Source organism: Dermacentor albipictus, chromosome 5 (genome assembly GCF_038994185.2).
Source record: "Dermacentor albipictus isolate Rhodes 1998 colony chromosome 5, USDA_Dalb.pri_finalv2, whole genome shotgun sequence".
NCBI lineage: Eukaryota > Metazoa > Arthropoda > Arachnida > Ixodida > Ixodidae > Dermacentor > Dermacentor albipictus.
The window spans coordinates 118,243,510-118,261,633 of NC_091825.1; the positions used below are offsets into that span (position 1 = coordinate 118,243,510).

Below are 18,124 nucleotides of genomic sequence, written 5' to 3' on the forward strand. Positions count from 1 at the left end.
AACCATTTACCTTGTTCTGACAAGCGAACAAATAAATAAATACACAAAGCTAATAATCAATCACAGAGAACAGCGCTTTATGTGCCGCAGTTTTTTTTTTTTTTTTGTCCCCAGGATACATTTGTTCGAGGATATACCAGTATCTAATGCCACGCGTATCCACTCGCGTGACAAAGAATCAGCTTTCGTAGAAAAAGCGCCAGCGACGAGTGCTTTCGCAAGCGACAGAGTTATTGCACATACGCGTGCCATCCTGACAAGTGTTCTCAACACTCGCAGAGTTGATAACGCGCCCACAGTGTTTCTCATCTCCGACGCTTCTTCCCCGCTGCGCAGTGCACGGAAGACGAACTGCAGTTTGCCTTCAAGAACCCGAAGCTCTTGAGGACCAACAGATACGGCGAAGACAGCGACTCCTCCGACTGCAGCCACCTGGAGATGATGCCCGGTGAGTGCTGCTTTTCATCGCGAGCTCGTGTGGCAGGTGCTTAAGCGAAAAAGAAAAAAAAAGACGCGCACTACATTCTTTCTCGTAGTCTGCTTAGTCGCGGTTTTCCCTTTGCTTTCGGATATCCTTTCTTTCTTTGTTTGTTTTTTTATCTTTCTGCGACAGACGATGTTACGAAACGTGGACGTCACACGTCGCGCTGAGAATGTTTATCTTCGCGTAAAGCGAACCGTACAATGTGACATGGTCGGTTGTCAACCTATATGCGTTTGTCAGTGCATCGATTTGCCGACGACGAGAAGGAAAAGAACCTGTGGCGAAGAGAGCTGTGTTTAGTATATTTCGAACGTTCGCGGCGTTGTGCCCTGACAAGAAACGAACGCCAGACGTAAATCTTGCAATCTTGCCGCGAAATTGATCAGACGAGCATGTGCATTCACCCGCAGAGCGAGAAAGAACGAACGAACGAACAAAAGAAAGAAAGAAAGAAAGAAAGAAAGAAAGAAAGAAAGAAAGAAAGAAAGAAAGAAAGAAAGAAAGAAAGAAAGAAAGAAAGAAAGAAAGAGAAAGAAAAGGGCACTACAGTAACACGAGGGGGTTGGCAGTGTCGTAAGATCTCAACACTCTTGACGAAGCCTATTTGTATCCTGGTGTAACAAGCGCCAGCAACAACAGACTATTATTCCATTCCACTAACGGCCTTCTGCATACAGGGACAGCAAAAAAGAATATTAGGTTACGTTTAATGAGTAAATTATGCTTCTCCAATAGCAAATCGTCCACTCATACCGTTTCTTTGTAAGCCAGAAAAGATGGAAAAAAAAACACTCCTTGAAATTCCCCCGCCTCCTCCCCGAGACGTCACTAATTTTCCCAGCGTACGCTCGACGCCACCAAGGCTAGCCTACCAATCTAAGCGGTCATCGCACGTCGCGGTATAGTTAGCGACGCAGGGTTTTCACGGGCTTACCTACCGTGGCCTTACCTGCCGGATTACCTAACGAAACAGCGTAGCTTACCGAGTGGCTTACCTTGCGTGGAACGATCAGATCGTCACTGCAGTGCCCGGCCCTGCAGCGCTAAGGCTGTGACAGTTTACAAATGCACGGCAGGAGGAACGGTGTCTCTGAATGCGGCGTCGTTGAACCCGTTCTTCCAAGGCCGCGATATGGGCGAGGTCACAGCGTAGTGCACGCGCAGGCGTGCGGAATGGTAAAAACGCGAACCGCTCGCTGCTGCAAGGCGAGAAATATAAAAAAAAAAGCCGTGAATGCGAACCCGACGAAGACACCTCGTCAGGTGGCGTGGCGAGGCTGTAGACACTCCTGGGCCGGTATGTTGTAGCGATGCCTTTTCCGATTCTATGCTTTTTCAGGGTTTTCGCGCTTGGCCACTGGTCAGAGCGGTACGGTCTGCCCACGTTATCAACGCGATCAGGCGGCCGTGTATGGTGGATGATAAGAGTAGCATAGAATAAGGCATACGGCATCCCTACAAAATAGCGGCCTGCCAACCGGTATAGCCGAAATAATGCGATAATACCCGAGAAGCGCAATTTCGACTTTCGTTTCTTTCTCTTTTCCATAAGAGTAGAGGGAAGGGGCGGGGGAAATGGAGGGGGGGGGGGGGGGGGCTGCCACACACCGCGCAACCAGCTACAAGTGGCCACGTTTCGAGTTGAGCTAAAATGAGTCGCTCTTATCTATAGTGAGCTGACACCGCGGTTACTGTTTCGATAAGACCTTTTTTTTTTCTTCGGTGTTCTTACAATCAGGTTCGAAATCCGCAAATTTCTTGTGCCGTCAACCAGACGAGCGAACTATTCAAATTCAAATTCAAATTCAAATTCAAGTTTATTTACCAGACAATATGCTGGAAGGTCCGCTGGGCTAAAAGCCGTAAAAACGGCTTGACGGAGCCCAGGTAACCGTTACAGGAGCACGACGTCTTTCACGAAGGGAGGGAAAGAGAAAAGCAGAAGGCAGGGAGGCTAACCGGAATAACGTCCGGTTGGCTACCCTACACATTCCCGCGCGACGCATACGGGGTTGCAGGGTACACGAGACTTTCATCATTCCCAATTATCTACGGCATTTGTCAGCACACGACGAGGATGCCTCAGTCGAAGCCGTTGTCAACACCCTATATGTATAATGTGCGCTGCTGATCATTTCCAAAGAAACAAAATTAATGCTTAACAAAGCCAAAGGCCGAATAAATTGCTTAGCGTACGTCCACGTACGCAAGAAACGTACATACAGCAAATTTTAAGCCTATACGAGCAATGGATATATCGATTACACGTGCTTACAGGTTTCACTGGGTACAGTTTAAATTTACTCCCCCCCCCCCCCCTCTCCGGAAGTCACGAGGGGTCGGACCCTGGCCGATGCTAGCTAACTATAGCCCCCTATAAATGTCCAGCGGAACTATTGGTCCAAAAATATACGCCAACTAATATGCTGCCATTGTTTTACTCAATCGTCGCGGTAGCACAGTCTCGTTCTGCTGAGCTCAAGGTTGCGGGTTCGCCACCCGACCGGCCGCAACAGCATCCATGGATGCGGGACGCAAGGATGTTGGCTTGTGTCTGTGCTGCGTCTTCGGTGTACAGCAAAGAACTTCAGATGGCCCAAAATAATCTGAAGTTCCGCGCTACCGCGTACACCTTACAGCCCGTGCCTTGCTTTAGGACGTCATGAAATAAATAAATCAACCAAATCATTGTTCGTTACTGCGTCGACTCTCTGCACAAGTCTACGGTGGGGGCTGAAATCAGCAGATCGCTGATGCATTCTTCTTGCATCCACCATCGCTTCCGTGATACGCCATCATCTCGCTCTGTTCGACTCCCCGCGGTAGCTCGGAGGCTTTGACGTCCTGTACACCGACGAGGAGGAAGTCGTGGTTTCGGTTATCGGTGGAGTGACGTGGGCGGAATGCATAACGATACACGTGTTCAGAGTTTCCCGTGTGCACGCTCGAGAACAAGGTGGTTGTAACTTCGGGACGTAACACCAATTCGATCACGAACAGTGATGGACTGCCAATAAATAAGTCAAAGTTACGTCACCTTATTCCAAGGCACTGCGAGCTCCACTGAAGGAAAGTCACAGTGGTAGGATGACTATTTGTGCCGCGTTTCGTCGGCAATGATGAAAGAATAGTTTTTACTTCCTCGTTATGCCCGCCGCCAATAATTAAACTGTGCGTGTAGTTGCAGCTGGTGATTTAATATATACATAAAGAATTGAATCACCAGCTTTATCTACGCGCACAAGTCGATTATTGACGGCAGGTATAACCAGGAAGAAAAAGAAAGCTATTCCTTTATCATTGCTGCAAAACTCGGCACGTCCCGTCTAATGTGGTCGCGCCTTCAACGAAGGGAATCGTGTGCAGTAATATAGCAATGCTCTGCACATTGAACTGAAGTGCAGCCGCATTGGGTAAACGGGAGATTCAATTCACGCGCATGTCTATGTCCGTCGTTATTTTCTTTTTCGCCTTGCTACCACTGCACGCAACTGACAAAAAAGAATCCCACACGCAAGAGGGTACACGGATACTGAAGAGAGAGAAGGAAAGGCAGGGAGGTTGACCAAGAGCACGTCCGGTTTACTACCCTGCACTAGGGGAAAGGGCAACGGGTTATAAATTGAGCGAGAGAGTGAGAGCATTCGTATATATATATATATATATATATATATATATATATATATATATATATATATATATATATATATATCGCACACGGAGCGAATCAGTCCGACAATGCATTTCCGGGTGAACGCGCGCGTGCTTTATTCCATGCCTCTATATGTCGCTTAGTAGTGATGCGATAGATGGATAATGTTACGTCCAACATTACACAATCTACACGGCATCATAATGATGCAATATGACGACACCTCCTGCATGCCCGCGTCGCTTTGAATATGAAATATTTCGAAGTCGAGCCCGTCATCGAAGAGCACCCTATATACATATTGACCCATGACTCCTGTGCTCATGCCAGTCCCTCGTGTAGTTGCTCGCATCGAGGTATTTGAGGTGTAATAAATAAATAAATAAGTAAATAAATAAATAAATAAATAAATAAATGTGCCGTAAGGGTGTGCTGACACGTGACGTCCGCTCTCGCGCAGGGACTCCCCGAAACATCCTGACTCCGCAAACTATGCTGCGTCACAGCGACGTCACGGACACGCGTGCGCCTTTCCCGGGTACATATGCGCACAGTTTTGATTCTCTTCTTCAAACGGCCTGGCCTGTGTGAGCGTCTCTGACTCGCTCAGGGCTTCCGCGTGCGTGCGCGAGCTCACCGCGGCTTTCCTCCCCCTCCCCCTCTTTCTCTCTATCTTATCTTTCTATTCCCTCTTTCCCGTCCCCCAAAGTGACGAGTAGCCAACCAGACGCATTTCTAGTTAACATCCCTGCCTTCTCCCTTCATTTCCTCCTCCTCCTCCTCCTCCTCCTCCTCCTCCTCCTCCTCCTCCTCTTCTTCTCCTTCCTCTTCTTCTTCTTCTTCTTCTTCTTCTTCTTCTTCTTCTTCTTCTTCTTCTTCTTCTTCTTCTTCAAACGGGCGGTTCGACGCAACACCAATTCGAAAAAAGCTGCACGCGCTCAGTAGTGGTTATAACAGACGTCATCCTGATGCCCAGAAAGTTCGAGGAAAGTTCCCGGATAAATTTGGAACAAACAGAAGTAATGTTGCGTAACCATGTATGGCCGAACGTCAGTATAGTCATAGAATATGTAGGAAAGAGGTGTCTAAAAAAAAGAGAGAGAGATAATGGCGTGCATTGCAGCAAGGTGAAGACTGACGCTGCTTAACGACACCTAACGACACGCGCTCTCCGGCCACCGCTTTCAAGGCCGTGTGAAAATTCCCAAACGTCAGACACGACTACATACAGGGGTTTTCTTTTTTGAGACAAGCCATATTTTTTATTAGAAAGGCTATCACCACAGAAAAGGTGGCCGCTAATAACGTGAGCTTCAGAACAATAATTAACAAAAAAGATTTAATTAACTCTTTTTTTTTTTCTTTAGCGGTTTGGGCCGAGTTGTCCAAATGCAAACTTGGAGGCAGTGACATTTTCGTGCACACCTATCTTAAAAAAAAAAAAAATTCGAGAATCGCTTTCATCAAATTCCAAAAGCTAAGTCGAGGCGCTCGGGGTGTGGTGCGTGTTTCTTTCGCGCGTCCTTGTTTTTCGCCCAGTTAAATGAAACGTCTAAAGGCAATATCGAGACCTAGCGCTGCACCCTCTGCGCGTCATACGGCGACCTTCTTACAACAGAGTATATGAAGAAGTGCGGGGGGAGGCCGAAGTTGGAATGATAGCGTGCCGCAGAAAAACCTCGGCCGCAGCCGTATAACGCATGCTTGCCAGGCAAAACGTGACGTGAATCGGTATAGCTGCCGCCATTGGCCGAGACGTTCGGTTTCAAAACTTCGTCGCGGTTGCCGTCACGGGGCGTTTCGGTCTGATGCGACAGCGGGGCCGGCTTTAATATATAGGGTTTTACGTGCCAAAACCACTTTCTGATTATGAGGCACGCCGTAGTGGGGGACTCCGGAAATTTTTGACCACCTGGGGTTCTTTAACGTGCACCTAAATCTAAGTACACGGGCGTTTTCGCATTTCGCCCCCTTCGAAATGCGGCCGCCGTGGCCGGGATTCGATCCCGCGACCTCGTGCTCAGCAGCCTAACACCATAGCCACTGAGCAACCACGGCGGGTGCGGGGCCGGCTTTGCTGCTGTGCTCCCGCGGCGCTCGGTTTCGATAGTGGCTGGATTTGCCGCTGAAATTCGACGATAAATACCTCGAATTAGGTGCGACGTTAATTTTTTTTTTTAGGTGAGGGTGCATAAAAACATGACTGCCTTCAAATTCGCGTTTAAACAGCTCGCAAAGCAATAATAGAAACAGTTAACTAATAAATATTTGTTAATTAGACTTCGTTAATTAGACTGCGTTATTAACGGTAAAGTACGTCCGCTTCGCCTAGAAATTCATTTGCGAGAACGCCACGTTCACGGAGCTTATAGTCTAAAAATAATCTGTATATTCTAAACAAAAATGCATCCTGTATAGTTTACTAGAGATACCACGCGTTTCATGTATGTGCACTTTCTTTTTTCATCTTTTTTATTTAAATCTTTCTGTCTCCCCTTGCCCTTTCCCCAGTACAGGTTAGCAAACTGTATATCTATCTTCTGGTTAGCCTCCCTGCCTGTCTAATCTCGTTTATCTCTGTCTCGCTCTCTCTCTCTCTCTCTCTCTCTCTCTCTCTCTATATATATATATATATATATATATATATATATATATATATATATATATATATATATATATATATATATATATATATATATATATATATATATATATATATATATATATATATATATATATATATATATAACGCGTCTCGCAAGCGCGGATAACACAGCAGATATGTTGGTACGATAATTACCAGTAGAGACAAAGAACGACGAAAAGTGCTGACGCGCGCTGCATTGGCTGTAGTTCTCAAGCAACACTGAGAACAGAGAATGTCGAACTTCTTTTGAGCAGCATGCCCCCTCCAGAGATAGCTTAGATTCGTTACGGCAACTTACGGTTACCGACGCATGCTGTAAACCAAATGAATTTTTGAATCGATTAACCAACTATAAGCCACACTTGCTTACGAGTCATCCGCAGAACTTTGCAATAAAAGTTCCGTCGCGCTCAAAAATAGATCAGTCCAGCCCGTTGCTCAAGCACGCGCATATGACAGTGTGGGCGTCTATACAAGTTGTTCGTATACGAAAAAAATGCACGTTATTTAACAGCTAATGATATATTTTACGCGAATGCAACGATTCGTACGTTGTGTGCATTCTATAGCCCTCAGTGTTTTGTTGACTTTACGCAACTGATTAAACAAGCCTAACTAATAAAATTATAAACTGGCTACCAGTCACCACGACGTCATCTAATGGAAGGTTTGTAGAAGTACTCCAGAACTCTTGAATAAGTTTTTGACTCTTTCCAACGGAAGCCGAATGTAGACACCGACAATGTAAACGCCGAAGTTGCCTTGTGTAGGAAACAATCGGTCTGGGTGCTTCCCAGCAGTCCCTGTACAACTTTCGAAGTAACACAACGAATTTCGCTTCAATTAAGTGCGCGCAATAAAAAAAAAATCTACTACTACTACTTGAATACTTGAACACTTATAACTGCGTCACAACCAAACACGCGCTATACCCGATTACACTGGTGTAGAAAGCTTTTTTTAAAATGTGATGTGCTCTTTTCATATATATTTTATTTTAATTGTACAACTGCACTGTAACGCGTGTCCCAGCTAACGTTAGCTAAGCGATTCAACGAAAAAAAATATATACATATATTTTAAATACAGTGCGAGATACAATTTTAGGACCTACGGTGTTTGATCGTCGGAGCTCTGACGACCGAACACTGTTGATCTTAAAATTGTATCTAGCACCATGTTTTTTTCTAATAATTATTATTTTTCGTTGAACAGCATGGCTAACGTTAGCTGGGTCACCCTACGTAACGTAATGCATAAGCCACGCAAGTTCCTCTTTGGCTTCACACATCAAGAGCACATATTGCAAGCCGCAAGCGAAGCCTATCGACATCGCGCTGCGCGAGAAGCAGTGTTACCCAACTAACTTCGAGGGTCGAAAATTGCACAGATTACACGGCACTCTGGTATATAGCGCTGCGGTAATTTGGTATATGAAAAGCTCGACGCGTACAAATGCCTTTACGCTTATACGTTTTCAAGGCTCTGCAAGGCAGCTGTCCTCCTTTGACCTCCTTGTTTACATTTATATTTGTTGCCTTAGCGTCCGAGATATGAAATTCGGGCTTTAGCCTATACACGAATCGCAGTTCGCGAAATCGGAGCCCATAACGGCGTTACGAAATAAGCAGCCGCAACCGTGCAAGCTGACTGACTACTCACAGCATTGATGTTTTTACTCCATGACTGAGGAGAAGGATGACATCTGGAAATGTAGAACTGCGTTGTTATTTCTTTTTATCTATCTTCAATGCACATCTGCAGAAGCATTCCTGAAGCAATAGACTAACCGAATCCCCAAATACTTGTTCAGTTTCAGATGACGACGCCTTGCATAGCCAGAGTGACAAGTCCTCTCAAAATGATTCGAGTTCACCGAAGCTCATGATGAAGCGACCGACTCCTCGACAGAGGTGAGTGACGCATATTTGGTGTATATCTACTTCCGATAGCAACTTATGCCTAAAGTGTTTGCAATTTTACCTGACCCGTCTTGTCCGAAGCCTGTTTTGAGTCATATGTGTTTCCAAAATGTGTAAGCACGCATAAGTCCACACGAAATAAGCAGTTATACTTAGCGTTAGTACTGATTTGTGTCATCTTGTCTGAAGCCTGTTAAGAGTCATGTGTCTAATCATGCAAAAAGGTTTTAAAAAAAGGTGGAAAGAAGGTGCAAATGTCTGCACCGGAATTTAGGAAGCAACAGCTATCATTCGTCGAGTGCACACGAGATGGCGCCACAATGCTGCACCGCAGTAAACACAGAAGCTTTAAAACCAAGGTGCATAAGATGTGCGCCAAGCTAGCGCAACTTCATCGACGTGCAGGTGAATTGGCGATTGATGTCCAAAATTACGTCATACTTCAAAGGTATCTTGTGCAAGAGGGACTTGAACATTTTATCGCGTATCTCTCTGACGACTCGCTGTTTTATGTGAATAACATTTAGTATTCTTTTTCTTCTTATAAAACACTAACAGTAAAGACAACGTCTCGGATACTTTTTTGGCTATAAAGCTGTTCTTTTATGTTCCTTTACACGTCTTTAGGCGAAAGGCTCCGGCACCCCAGAGCCCCCTGGTCCAAAACAGCGCAGGCAGGATTCCAAGCATCAAAGTTACCTGTGGTTAGTGTTTCCCCTTAGAAACTATTCACGCTTTCATTCAATGCTTGACGGTATTACGGGAATGTTGAGCAGGATTGTGCGTGGGGTCGTACGTCCGTCCTGGCGTACCACGCCTTCGCTCATAGCAACACCGGCCTGCTTGAAATTTCCGAAGTGTAATCTTCTTGTCTAACCCGCCTTGTTTATATCGTTTAACGCTGTAGTAGCGGTCATAAGTTTCCATTTTTTGCGATGCAACCGTTAGGTTCTGAAGTATATATAGTTTTCATTTCAATAAATAAAATTGTAGCAGATCGAACGAGTTGGAAACTAAATACAGCGAAACGTTGTGTGCATAAAGAATCGAAACGCGAGTACGCGCACGCGCACAGACAAGCGCAGACGTATGCAAATTATATTGCATACGTCTGCGCCTTAGCCTTTTCTTAGGCGGAGTTGTTGACTACTAGCGAGTACTACAGAAGCCTCGAACGCATCGTGTTTTCAGAGGCAGCATGCGCATGCGTACGTAGTACAATTTGAATCCATTCTATCCGCAAGCAGCGTTTACCACCTAATTCCCGGCAGCCGCGGAAGCGCGAAGGCGAGCTTTCTGGTTGTCTTTTTTCTGTCCCCCGCACGGCCCGCGCCACCACGGATACCAGAGCCATCTGGTGGCGATGCAAGAAACCCAGCGACGGTCACCATGACCTCCGAGATCCACCGCGGCGCGCGTTTGCGCGGGGGTGAATCTCGGAGGCCATGCGGTCACGCGCGTCTTCTCCGCTGTGATTGGATGGCCTATTCGGCGACAGAAAAGCCACGCGCAGCTCTTATGGTCACAAAAACGCGGTGATGTTCGCAAAGAAAAGCTCCTCACTTTAAAGAAAAAAGATTAACTGAACCAACGCTGTATTCTTCTGCTCACAAGCGTGCATTGTAGAATGCGTCCGCGTCGCCTATCGACGTTTCCTAACGCGACTGCAACTACGTCCCTCATGCAGAGACGCCGGCGCTGCGGTCATCCTCTGCGGAGAAGCTCAACGCCTCCGACTGGGCGGCGGTTCAGCTGACCACTCTGAAGCGCTGGTTCGCCGAGCTGCAGGACGACTTCTCCGAGTGGCACCCCGTCGAGGTGCCAGACCAGCCTCCAAAGGACAACGACGAGTCCTTCTCGCTGAAATAGTACGTGGGACCTACATATAACCTCGGAAGTGGCAAAGACATCATCGAATTTGCGTATCACTACTTTGAAGAATGATGGTTGGAACGTTAAGGGATAAGAAAAGAGCATATTGGGTGAGGGAACAAACGCGAGTTAATGACGTCTTAGTTGAAATCAAGAAAAAGAAATGGGCATGGGCAGGACATTTAATGAGGAGGGAAAATAACCGATGGTCATTAAGGGTTACGGACTGGATTCAAAGAGGAGGGAAGCGTAGCAGGGGGCGGCAGAAAGTTAGGTGGGCGTATGAGGTTAAGAGGTTTGCAGGGACAACATGGCCACAATCAGCACATGGCCGGGGTAGTTGGAGAAGTATGGGAGAGGCCTTTGCCCTGCAGTGAGCGTAGCCAGACTTATGATGATGATGACTTTAGCTACACGTACGTCAGTGATATATCAGTCGTTCTGGTCCCGCGGCTATATACAGGGTGTCCCAGCTAACCTCAGCCAGAGTTTGTTTTAAAATATGCGAATGCCACGCACTTTCTGAAAACAGTTGCACCCTTTGCAGTGTATATTTGCCACACAACGATATTCGTCATCTTTAGTGTCCGCATTTTCTTTCTTTAACGCTACGAGCCCGGTACTTCCAAGTCGCGAACGGCATGCGTCTTATCAGCATGACAGAGCATTCTCGACAGGAAAGTAACGAGCGCGGCGTTTTCAAGAACGGAAACGCAAGCAAGACAAATGACGACTATTGTTGTGTGGCAGATATACACCCCAGAGGGTGCAACTGTTTTTGAGTGTAGATGGACAGAACCAAGGTAATGAAGTCTGCGGTCGCTTGACCATATTCTGATTACCTTTTTTTCATTCTAATTACATAATTAGTCCTAATTATTTACAACTACTCAAATATTATAATTCGATTAAAAGTGTCAGTGAGAAAATTGTAAAGCGACATGAAAAACTCCTGATAGAGCTTTCTGTTGCTCAATACGTCCTACATAAAAGTTTTTATCGAGCGTGAAAGAAGCCCGCGATCATACGCAAAGTGCCTCGAGCGGCTAGCCGCGCCGCAATTTTGCGCGCACTTTCGCGCTTCTTTCGTATTGTACAAGGTCAATTTCCTTCTTTATTTGAACTTATCCTTTTCCTTAGTGCACGTTCAGTTCTCTGACGCCTTAAGCTATCTCTTTCTAAACCTGGGCGTCGTCAAATTGAGCTATTCTATAACCTGAATACATATAGACACAACGTCTAAGAGAACAGAAATTCGAGCACAGGTTTACAAAAAAGACGAATAATCGTTTTTTCTTGTGTTTACTTTGTGCGCGCTGCTTTGTGTACATGTTCGACTATAACCAACTCTCTCAGATTTCTCCTCCACTGTTGCCTGACCTCACTGTTTGTTATCTTTTTTTTTTCACCTTGCAGCACCAAGGACACCCTGTTTCGATTCGGTAAGTGCAACCCTATTGTTGCATTGAAGCTGCTGTTGTGCACCTATAGGCGTCTTGAAGTATATCATAATATTTCTTGTTCTTTTAAATGACGGTCTAAATAAATCTGCTCCCCTTGGGAAGATTTTAGCCATGGCACTTACATGAAACAAACACCACAAAAATCGGTGCAGAGTATGCCGTAGAAAGACTATAATTTTTTCCCTTCTCGCGTATATACATAGGAGCTTTTGAGGTAATGCTTCCTCTTAGCTGGGCAGGATTCTGCTGCAGCGTTCTCGTAACTAAAAACTCTCAAGCGCGTCGCATGAAAGCAAAAAAAAAAAAGAACGGGCAAACATTCGCCGACGATTACGATACACCCATGCAAAATTTGGGCGCAGCGATATGCCTGTTTTCATTTCACGATATATTGGCTGGCGCGGACGAGCTTTCTCGTGCGGCACGTTGCCAGTGTGACGCGACTGCTTCGCCAATCGTGACGCGTGGGCGCGATTCACAGCAGCAGCCGCTGCAGACATGCCTCCGCTCACGGAGCGCTGTTTCCATACAGACGACGTGCGCTACTGTGGCGCCATCTCGTCGTAACCATCGTCGCCGCAAAGCTCGTCTTGCGCGGCACTACGCTTATCTTCTCACGCTGTCGCCATGCCCTCTTCCTCCGCTTTCCTTCTCGCGCTCTCTTCGCTATCGCCGTTCTTTCGTCCGCGCTCCGCGTTCGCTCTTTCATGCTTCTGCGGTTCTCGTTCACTCGGTTACGCCGAGGGACGACGCCGACGCTCGCCGCAGGAACGGGTGCCTGAGCTGCGCTCTAAAAGGAAGGGAAGGAGCACGCACATATTTGAATTTATGTCTCGTTTTCTCTTACGCAGCGTGCGTGGACTGTTCGCTGCGGGCAGTGCAACACGAGCTCACGAAGCTTCTCCAGTGGAAGTCGCCACTGCAGACGCTCCTCGTCGTTGCGGTGAGTAGCTTTGCGCGTTGTCTCGAACGTGACATCCAAGTTACGGCCGTACGGCCACTGTATTCCAGGGACCGCGGAGAGGTTGGTTGGGGCGTCGTTAAGGAAACGGCGAAAAGTGAGTTCGAGCCTGCAGTCTATGAATATTGACATTACGTACTAAAACGGGCTCCGATATTACGCACAACAACATAGACGTTAGTTAGCCTGGGTAAGAAGAAAGAATCAGCTGAGAAGTCGTCCATTTCCAGGAAAGTGTCTGACGTGCGTTTCATAGTGATCGTTTTATTTAATTAGTTTCACTGCAGTACAGAAGTGTGATGCAGTAAAGCATACGGAATGTAGTGCGGCGAAGCATATTGCACCGCAGTGAACCATACTAAGAGTGAAAAGGGGGCCTAGTACAGCTCACGGCAGGTTAAAAACAACACGTTTTTATGCGAAGCATATTACGAGAGCTCAACCCAGCTCCTCAGGCGCGGCGGTGTCGCCTTGAAACCACGTGACACCGTGACGTCACGACAGAGGAGAAGTGGCTTTGGCTCCACTCTTGCAAGACGGGCTGGGTGGGAATCGAACCAGGGTCTCCGGAGTGTGGGACGGAGACGCTACCACTGAGCCACGAGTACGATGCTTCAAAGCGGTACAAAAGCGCCTCTAGTGAATGCGGTGTTGCCTTAGAAACGAGCTGTTTCTAAGGCGTGCGTCTCTTGCTCAGGCGCACATTTCGTTGCCGCGCCGAACGCTGCTTTGCTCGACGCTCACCGCGTCCAATGCGGGGCGCGTAGTCGCTGCCCTGTAGCCCATTGTCTTACACCCCTTGGCGGGTCGACGGGAACGCTGTCGCGTTCCACTCTTGAAGGCGAAGCAGTAATGCATGAGTTGTTTCTTCGTCTAGCCGAACCAAATATAGCCAAGCAACAGCAGTTCACCAGGCTAAACAGTGGTTCAACAACTAAAATAAAGGCTAGTATGCTTCGCATCCTGGGCTTAACCTTACCTAAGCCACAGCCATTTTTTCACAGGCATTAGGTTAGGGTCTCACAGGAAGGCATAATGTCGCCTCGGTGCCACAATTTCTCGTTCGGTGAATACTTCGTAGTTACGACGCGACGCATACTATTGCTATCGAAGTCACAAAAGCGCCACCGTAGAAGATGTGCTGTGTAAGTAGCGTATAGTGAATGACCGTGACTCTTTAACTGTGCAGGCCATTCTTCACGGACTCTGGAACGACTGCCTGCTGACTCTCGTCTTCGTCGGAGTCGCGTTGGGGCTCATCAAGAACTACCTGGGCATGAAGTGAGTGTCCGCGGCTTAGCAATACTCGCTCATCTCCGTGTTCCCCCCCCCCCCTTTTTTTTTACGTGATAAAAGAACAAGGGAAGTCTTCGAATGTCCGACCTGACAACTGCCGGACACTACTTAATTCTCAAGTGCGCAGCTGAAACGAAAATACAGGACACTCAGCCTGCGGTGCCTCGTAGTGAATCCCCCTCGTAGAATATCGTGAAAGGGACATAATTATCCTCGATCAATTAAACCTGCCTGAAGGCATATTTTGAAAGATATAGGAAAAGGTTAGTGCTGGTGTATCATATCGAAGAGTGCAAGGTTCGATGTTATTTATTTATTTATTTATTAATATGGCTTAATAAAGAGGCGCTGGAACGAATTGATGTTGATGGCTACTCCTTACGACATGAAAAAAAAAAAGTAGAAACACAAGTTGCAGGCAAAGGCTAGATAAAAAAAAATCATAAACATGCGCTCCAAACACGGAATGTCATGTGAGAGAAACACATCGCTCTTCTTTCCTTTCCTTCCTTTTCGGTTTGCCCGATTTCCCGAGTTCTTTTTTTTTTTCTTACCAAGGAATCTGTTTTAAAGTAGATAAGGTAGCTTTTTGAGTGAAGCTTGCGCTCACAAAGAAACGTCATTTCTCACTTTCCAGAGGCTTCCTCGGCTCAGCCACAGACGACGTTTTCACGGTGAGTGAATTCACCTCCTCACGGCACCATATTAGCGATTGCACCTACTGACGTAAAACGAGAGCACAGTATCAATGCGCTGAAATATAACAAACTTTACGAGGAAATGGCTACTCCACCATTGTCTCTTCCACGCGATCGAACAGTTGTTCAAATGAAACTGCACTTTTTTTTTCGTGCAAGCGCTGAACGTACATGAAAACGAGCCGTTTCTTCTCTTCTTTGCCGCAGACCGATCACAAGAAGCTTGGCATCGGCATGGGAATCGATAAGGTGCCGGCGATCATGTCCCTCAACATGAAAATAGCGGTAAGCATATCTTTCCTATGCAAATCGCACGGTTTGTCGCGGTGCGCTAGCCACATAAAGAGGAGGCTCACAATCTTTGTCCGTTCTGTCGCCTTTCAGAAAACGTTTCACGTGCTGTCAGACGCTTTCGACAAAGGACTAAGGTAAGTGTCACTTACACGATATATGTAGCTCTAGCTGAAGTATCCTTTACGAATCGTTCGGCACGCCTGTAGAACCTTCACAGTTCTTTTTGTAGCAAGACTCACTGAAGGTCCACAAAGGAACAGTGGTTCTGACTGCTGCTGTGAAACGAAAGTCTTCTCCACGAAACAGAGCATTATACCTACACTTAAAAAAGAAAGACAATTTATTCTAACATTACTGTTGTCAGAAATGAAATTGACAGTCTACAGGCTCTACATCTGTATGTAATTTATAGATTACTCTGTTTCCTACGTATTTTTGCTCCTGTCTACAACAATCCTACAGACGCTAGTCAATGAAAATTGCAATGACGTAAGTTCAGTCTACTGTCCGTATGTAACTCATGATAGCTGTGAAACTCAATTTTGACAGCCTTTCGTGACATATCGTCTTCGTGCACAAGCGAAGATCATGTACGCGTATTCGCACGACCACGTACTAATCCTGATGTACGTATCTGTCGCAGCTTGTGGACGTGGAGGAAGCCGGCGGTGACGGCCAAAGTATTGGGCATCCTCGGCGTATTAGCCCTGTACTCGATGATCCGGCCCACGGCGGAAGTCATCAAAGTGCTCGGTAAGCTTCGCCTTGGCGGCATCTCTGCTACAGTTTAGTGCGTTCGAGAAGCGCCGAGTTCAAACCGAAGCGCTCAAACCTCGTGTCGGCCCGTTTCTGGCCACAAGGTGTGGCTCGGAAGAAACAGTGCTCAACACCGGATTACTACTATCAGCGCTTGCAACTGCGTTTTACAAGCTATAGAGTATACGCGAAACTATATTTTCGGCGGGACGAATTCAGTAGGAAGTTCGTAGAATGCGATTTTTTTTTGCGGAAGTATTTATCACCTATCTACTTAGGATGTTTAATTGTATATGACCGCGCGCTTGCCGTTCCTCTGCATGCGCAGATTATACGTTCTTCACGCCTGTCTCTATTCCCTTTTCATGTTTCCTTCCATCTGTTCAGAACAGAAAACTATAGCGACATCTCTGGGAGTACACTCGGTGTACTCCTTCGAACTCCCTTTCTACCACACTATACGCATAATAGTGCTTTGTGTGCTGTAGCCTTATCATGGTATCTTGAGCGCTAAGGTGCGGTCTGAAACCTACCACCTCGTGAGGCCAGATGCTGTTTTCTTCCGCGAACCGAGTTAGTCGCGTGTGAATTACCTTCTCCGTTAAACACTCCCCCCCTTTCGTACGACCCAGACCCACGTGACTAAACGCGTCTTCCTCGCAGGCACCGCCCTGGTTCTGAAGGCCTTCATCCTGGACTACGTGTTCGTGCGGTTCCCGCGGGTGCGCGCAAAGTACGACTTGGCGTGGATCCTGTGGAACGAGCTGCCCACCGGACCCGAGATCGAGAAGCAGGCGCGAGTGAACAAGAAGAAGGAGAAGCTCGCCAAGAAAAAGTCCGAAGTAAGCGCTATACTCTCGTGCATATAGCTCGTCGATTACAGCACGGATAGGACGCCATTCTGAACGTGGTCGAATGTCCGCCGCGAGTTCGCGAAGTGCGCAATGATGGCGCTTTGAGCCAATCGTAGATGAACGTGCAGCCTGCCCCGTAATTGTGAGGCAAACAGAGATGACAAAATACAATACAATACAATACAATACAATACAATACAATACAATACAAAAAGATGGTGTATTGACAATGCGGCGTAATTCTCAGGTCCGTGTCCACTTGGCTTTCCAGAATGCTCGAGCGCTAGCTGCTTGATCGTCTGTTACGAAATCCAGACGGCCTGTTTCACGCCAGACCTTTTTTAACTGTTTGAAGCGAATGCATGTCCTTAGCCTGCTTCAGATGATCCTGCCACAAACCGCACTCCCTCCCCCCCTTTCGGGGTCCCAAAACAACCATTTGTGACAACGTGCAACGATATGTCCAAGTCAACCACTCATAACTAAAGAACCTCTAGACGTGCCTGTTTTCGTCAGGCGTTATAGTTTCCGTGCTTTCTGCCTGCGCGAGTATGTGTGTGCTGACCTTAATGGTTACTTTGGGAGACCAAACTGGGAGCCAAAATGCGTTATAGGAGTGATCACCGATCACCATGCACGTAATGCGCCATTTAATCAGTGTACGTCTGCAAAGAGACGCTGTTTGCTGCAATAACTGGGATTCTTCGTCTAAGTATTTGATTAGGCTTAACTGAACCACGTGCACCGTTTCCCTTACTGCCAGTCTAGGGTAGTGAACCGGACGCTCGTCTGGTTGACCTCCCTATACCTTTCCTTTCCTGGCTTTCTTTCTTCTCAATGTATATGGCGCAAGAACGTGGCCTGTTCCTTTCTACAATCCCTCTTATCTCTCTCTCTCATCCGCGAATGGTAGATAGTTCTGCAGCATTACGTCTGTTTTGTTACATTTGCAATGAACGTTGTTTGTGCAGCCACCGCTGATAATGATCAACAACAACGCAAGCGAAAGCCGGTCCCAATCGCCCGTCTCCTTCCGAGGGGACGACATCGACGAAGTTCTCAGCAGCATCTTCAACATACCCACCTCGGAGATGTGCCTGCAAGGTAGGTCAACTGTGGATGCATTCGTCAATCGACTCTTTTCTTTTTTTTTTGTTGCGATAACAGTTATATGGACACTCCAGGCGTATTTTCGCCGTCGCCGTATAAGATCCAAGTGCGATAA

The 18,124-nt window shown here is 46.8% G+C and overlaps 2 protein-coding genes across 5 annotated transcripts in view; one reads left to right on the forward strand and one right to left on the reverse strand.

Annotated features, from left to right (window-relative positions):
- The window catches only part of LOC135916230 (uncharacterized), a 150,731-nt gene extending 148,987 nt beyond the window's left edge, over positions 1–1,744 (reverse strand). The window contains exon 1 of the mRNA XM_065449537.2: positions 1,480–1,744. The gene's annotated coding sequence lies outside the window, so the exon portion shown is untranslated. The remainder of the gene's footprint in view (positions 1–1,479) is intronic.
- The window catches only part of LOC135916229 (GRAM domain-containing protein 4-like), a 155,694-nt gene that overhangs the window by 131,399 nt on the left and 6,171 nt on the right, over positions 1–18,124 (forward strand). For 3 of the 4 annotated variants that reach the window (XM_065449534.2, XM_065449533.1, XM_065449532.1), the window contains exons 3-16: positions 337–448; positions 4,597–4,674; positions 8,597–8,696; positions 9,333–9,409; positions 10,393–10,573; positions 11,994–12,019; positions 12,892–12,983; positions 14,191–14,282; positions 14,935–14,971; positions 15,203–15,280; positions 15,380–15,423; positions 15,933–16,042; positions 16,709–16,887; positions 17,871–18,003. In XM_065449534.2, the coding sequence (XP_065305606.1) occupies positions 337–448; positions 4,597–4,674; positions 8,597–8,696; positions 9,333–9,409; positions 10,393–10,573; positions 11,994–12,019; positions 12,892–12,983; positions 14,191–14,282; positions 14,935–14,971; positions 15,203–15,280; positions 15,380–15,423; positions 15,933–16,042; positions 16,709–16,887; positions 17,871–18,003 (1,339 nt within the window). The remainder of the gene's footprint in view (positions 1–336; positions 449–4,596; positions 4,675–8,596; positions 8,697–9,332; positions 9,410–10,392; positions 10,574–11,993; positions 12,020–12,891; positions 12,984–14,190; positions 14,283–14,934; positions 14,972–15,202; positions 15,281–15,379; positions 15,424–15,932; positions 16,043–16,708; positions 16,888–17,870; positions 18,004–18,124) is intronic. The other variant, XM_065449535.1, reaches the window with a different exon arrangement.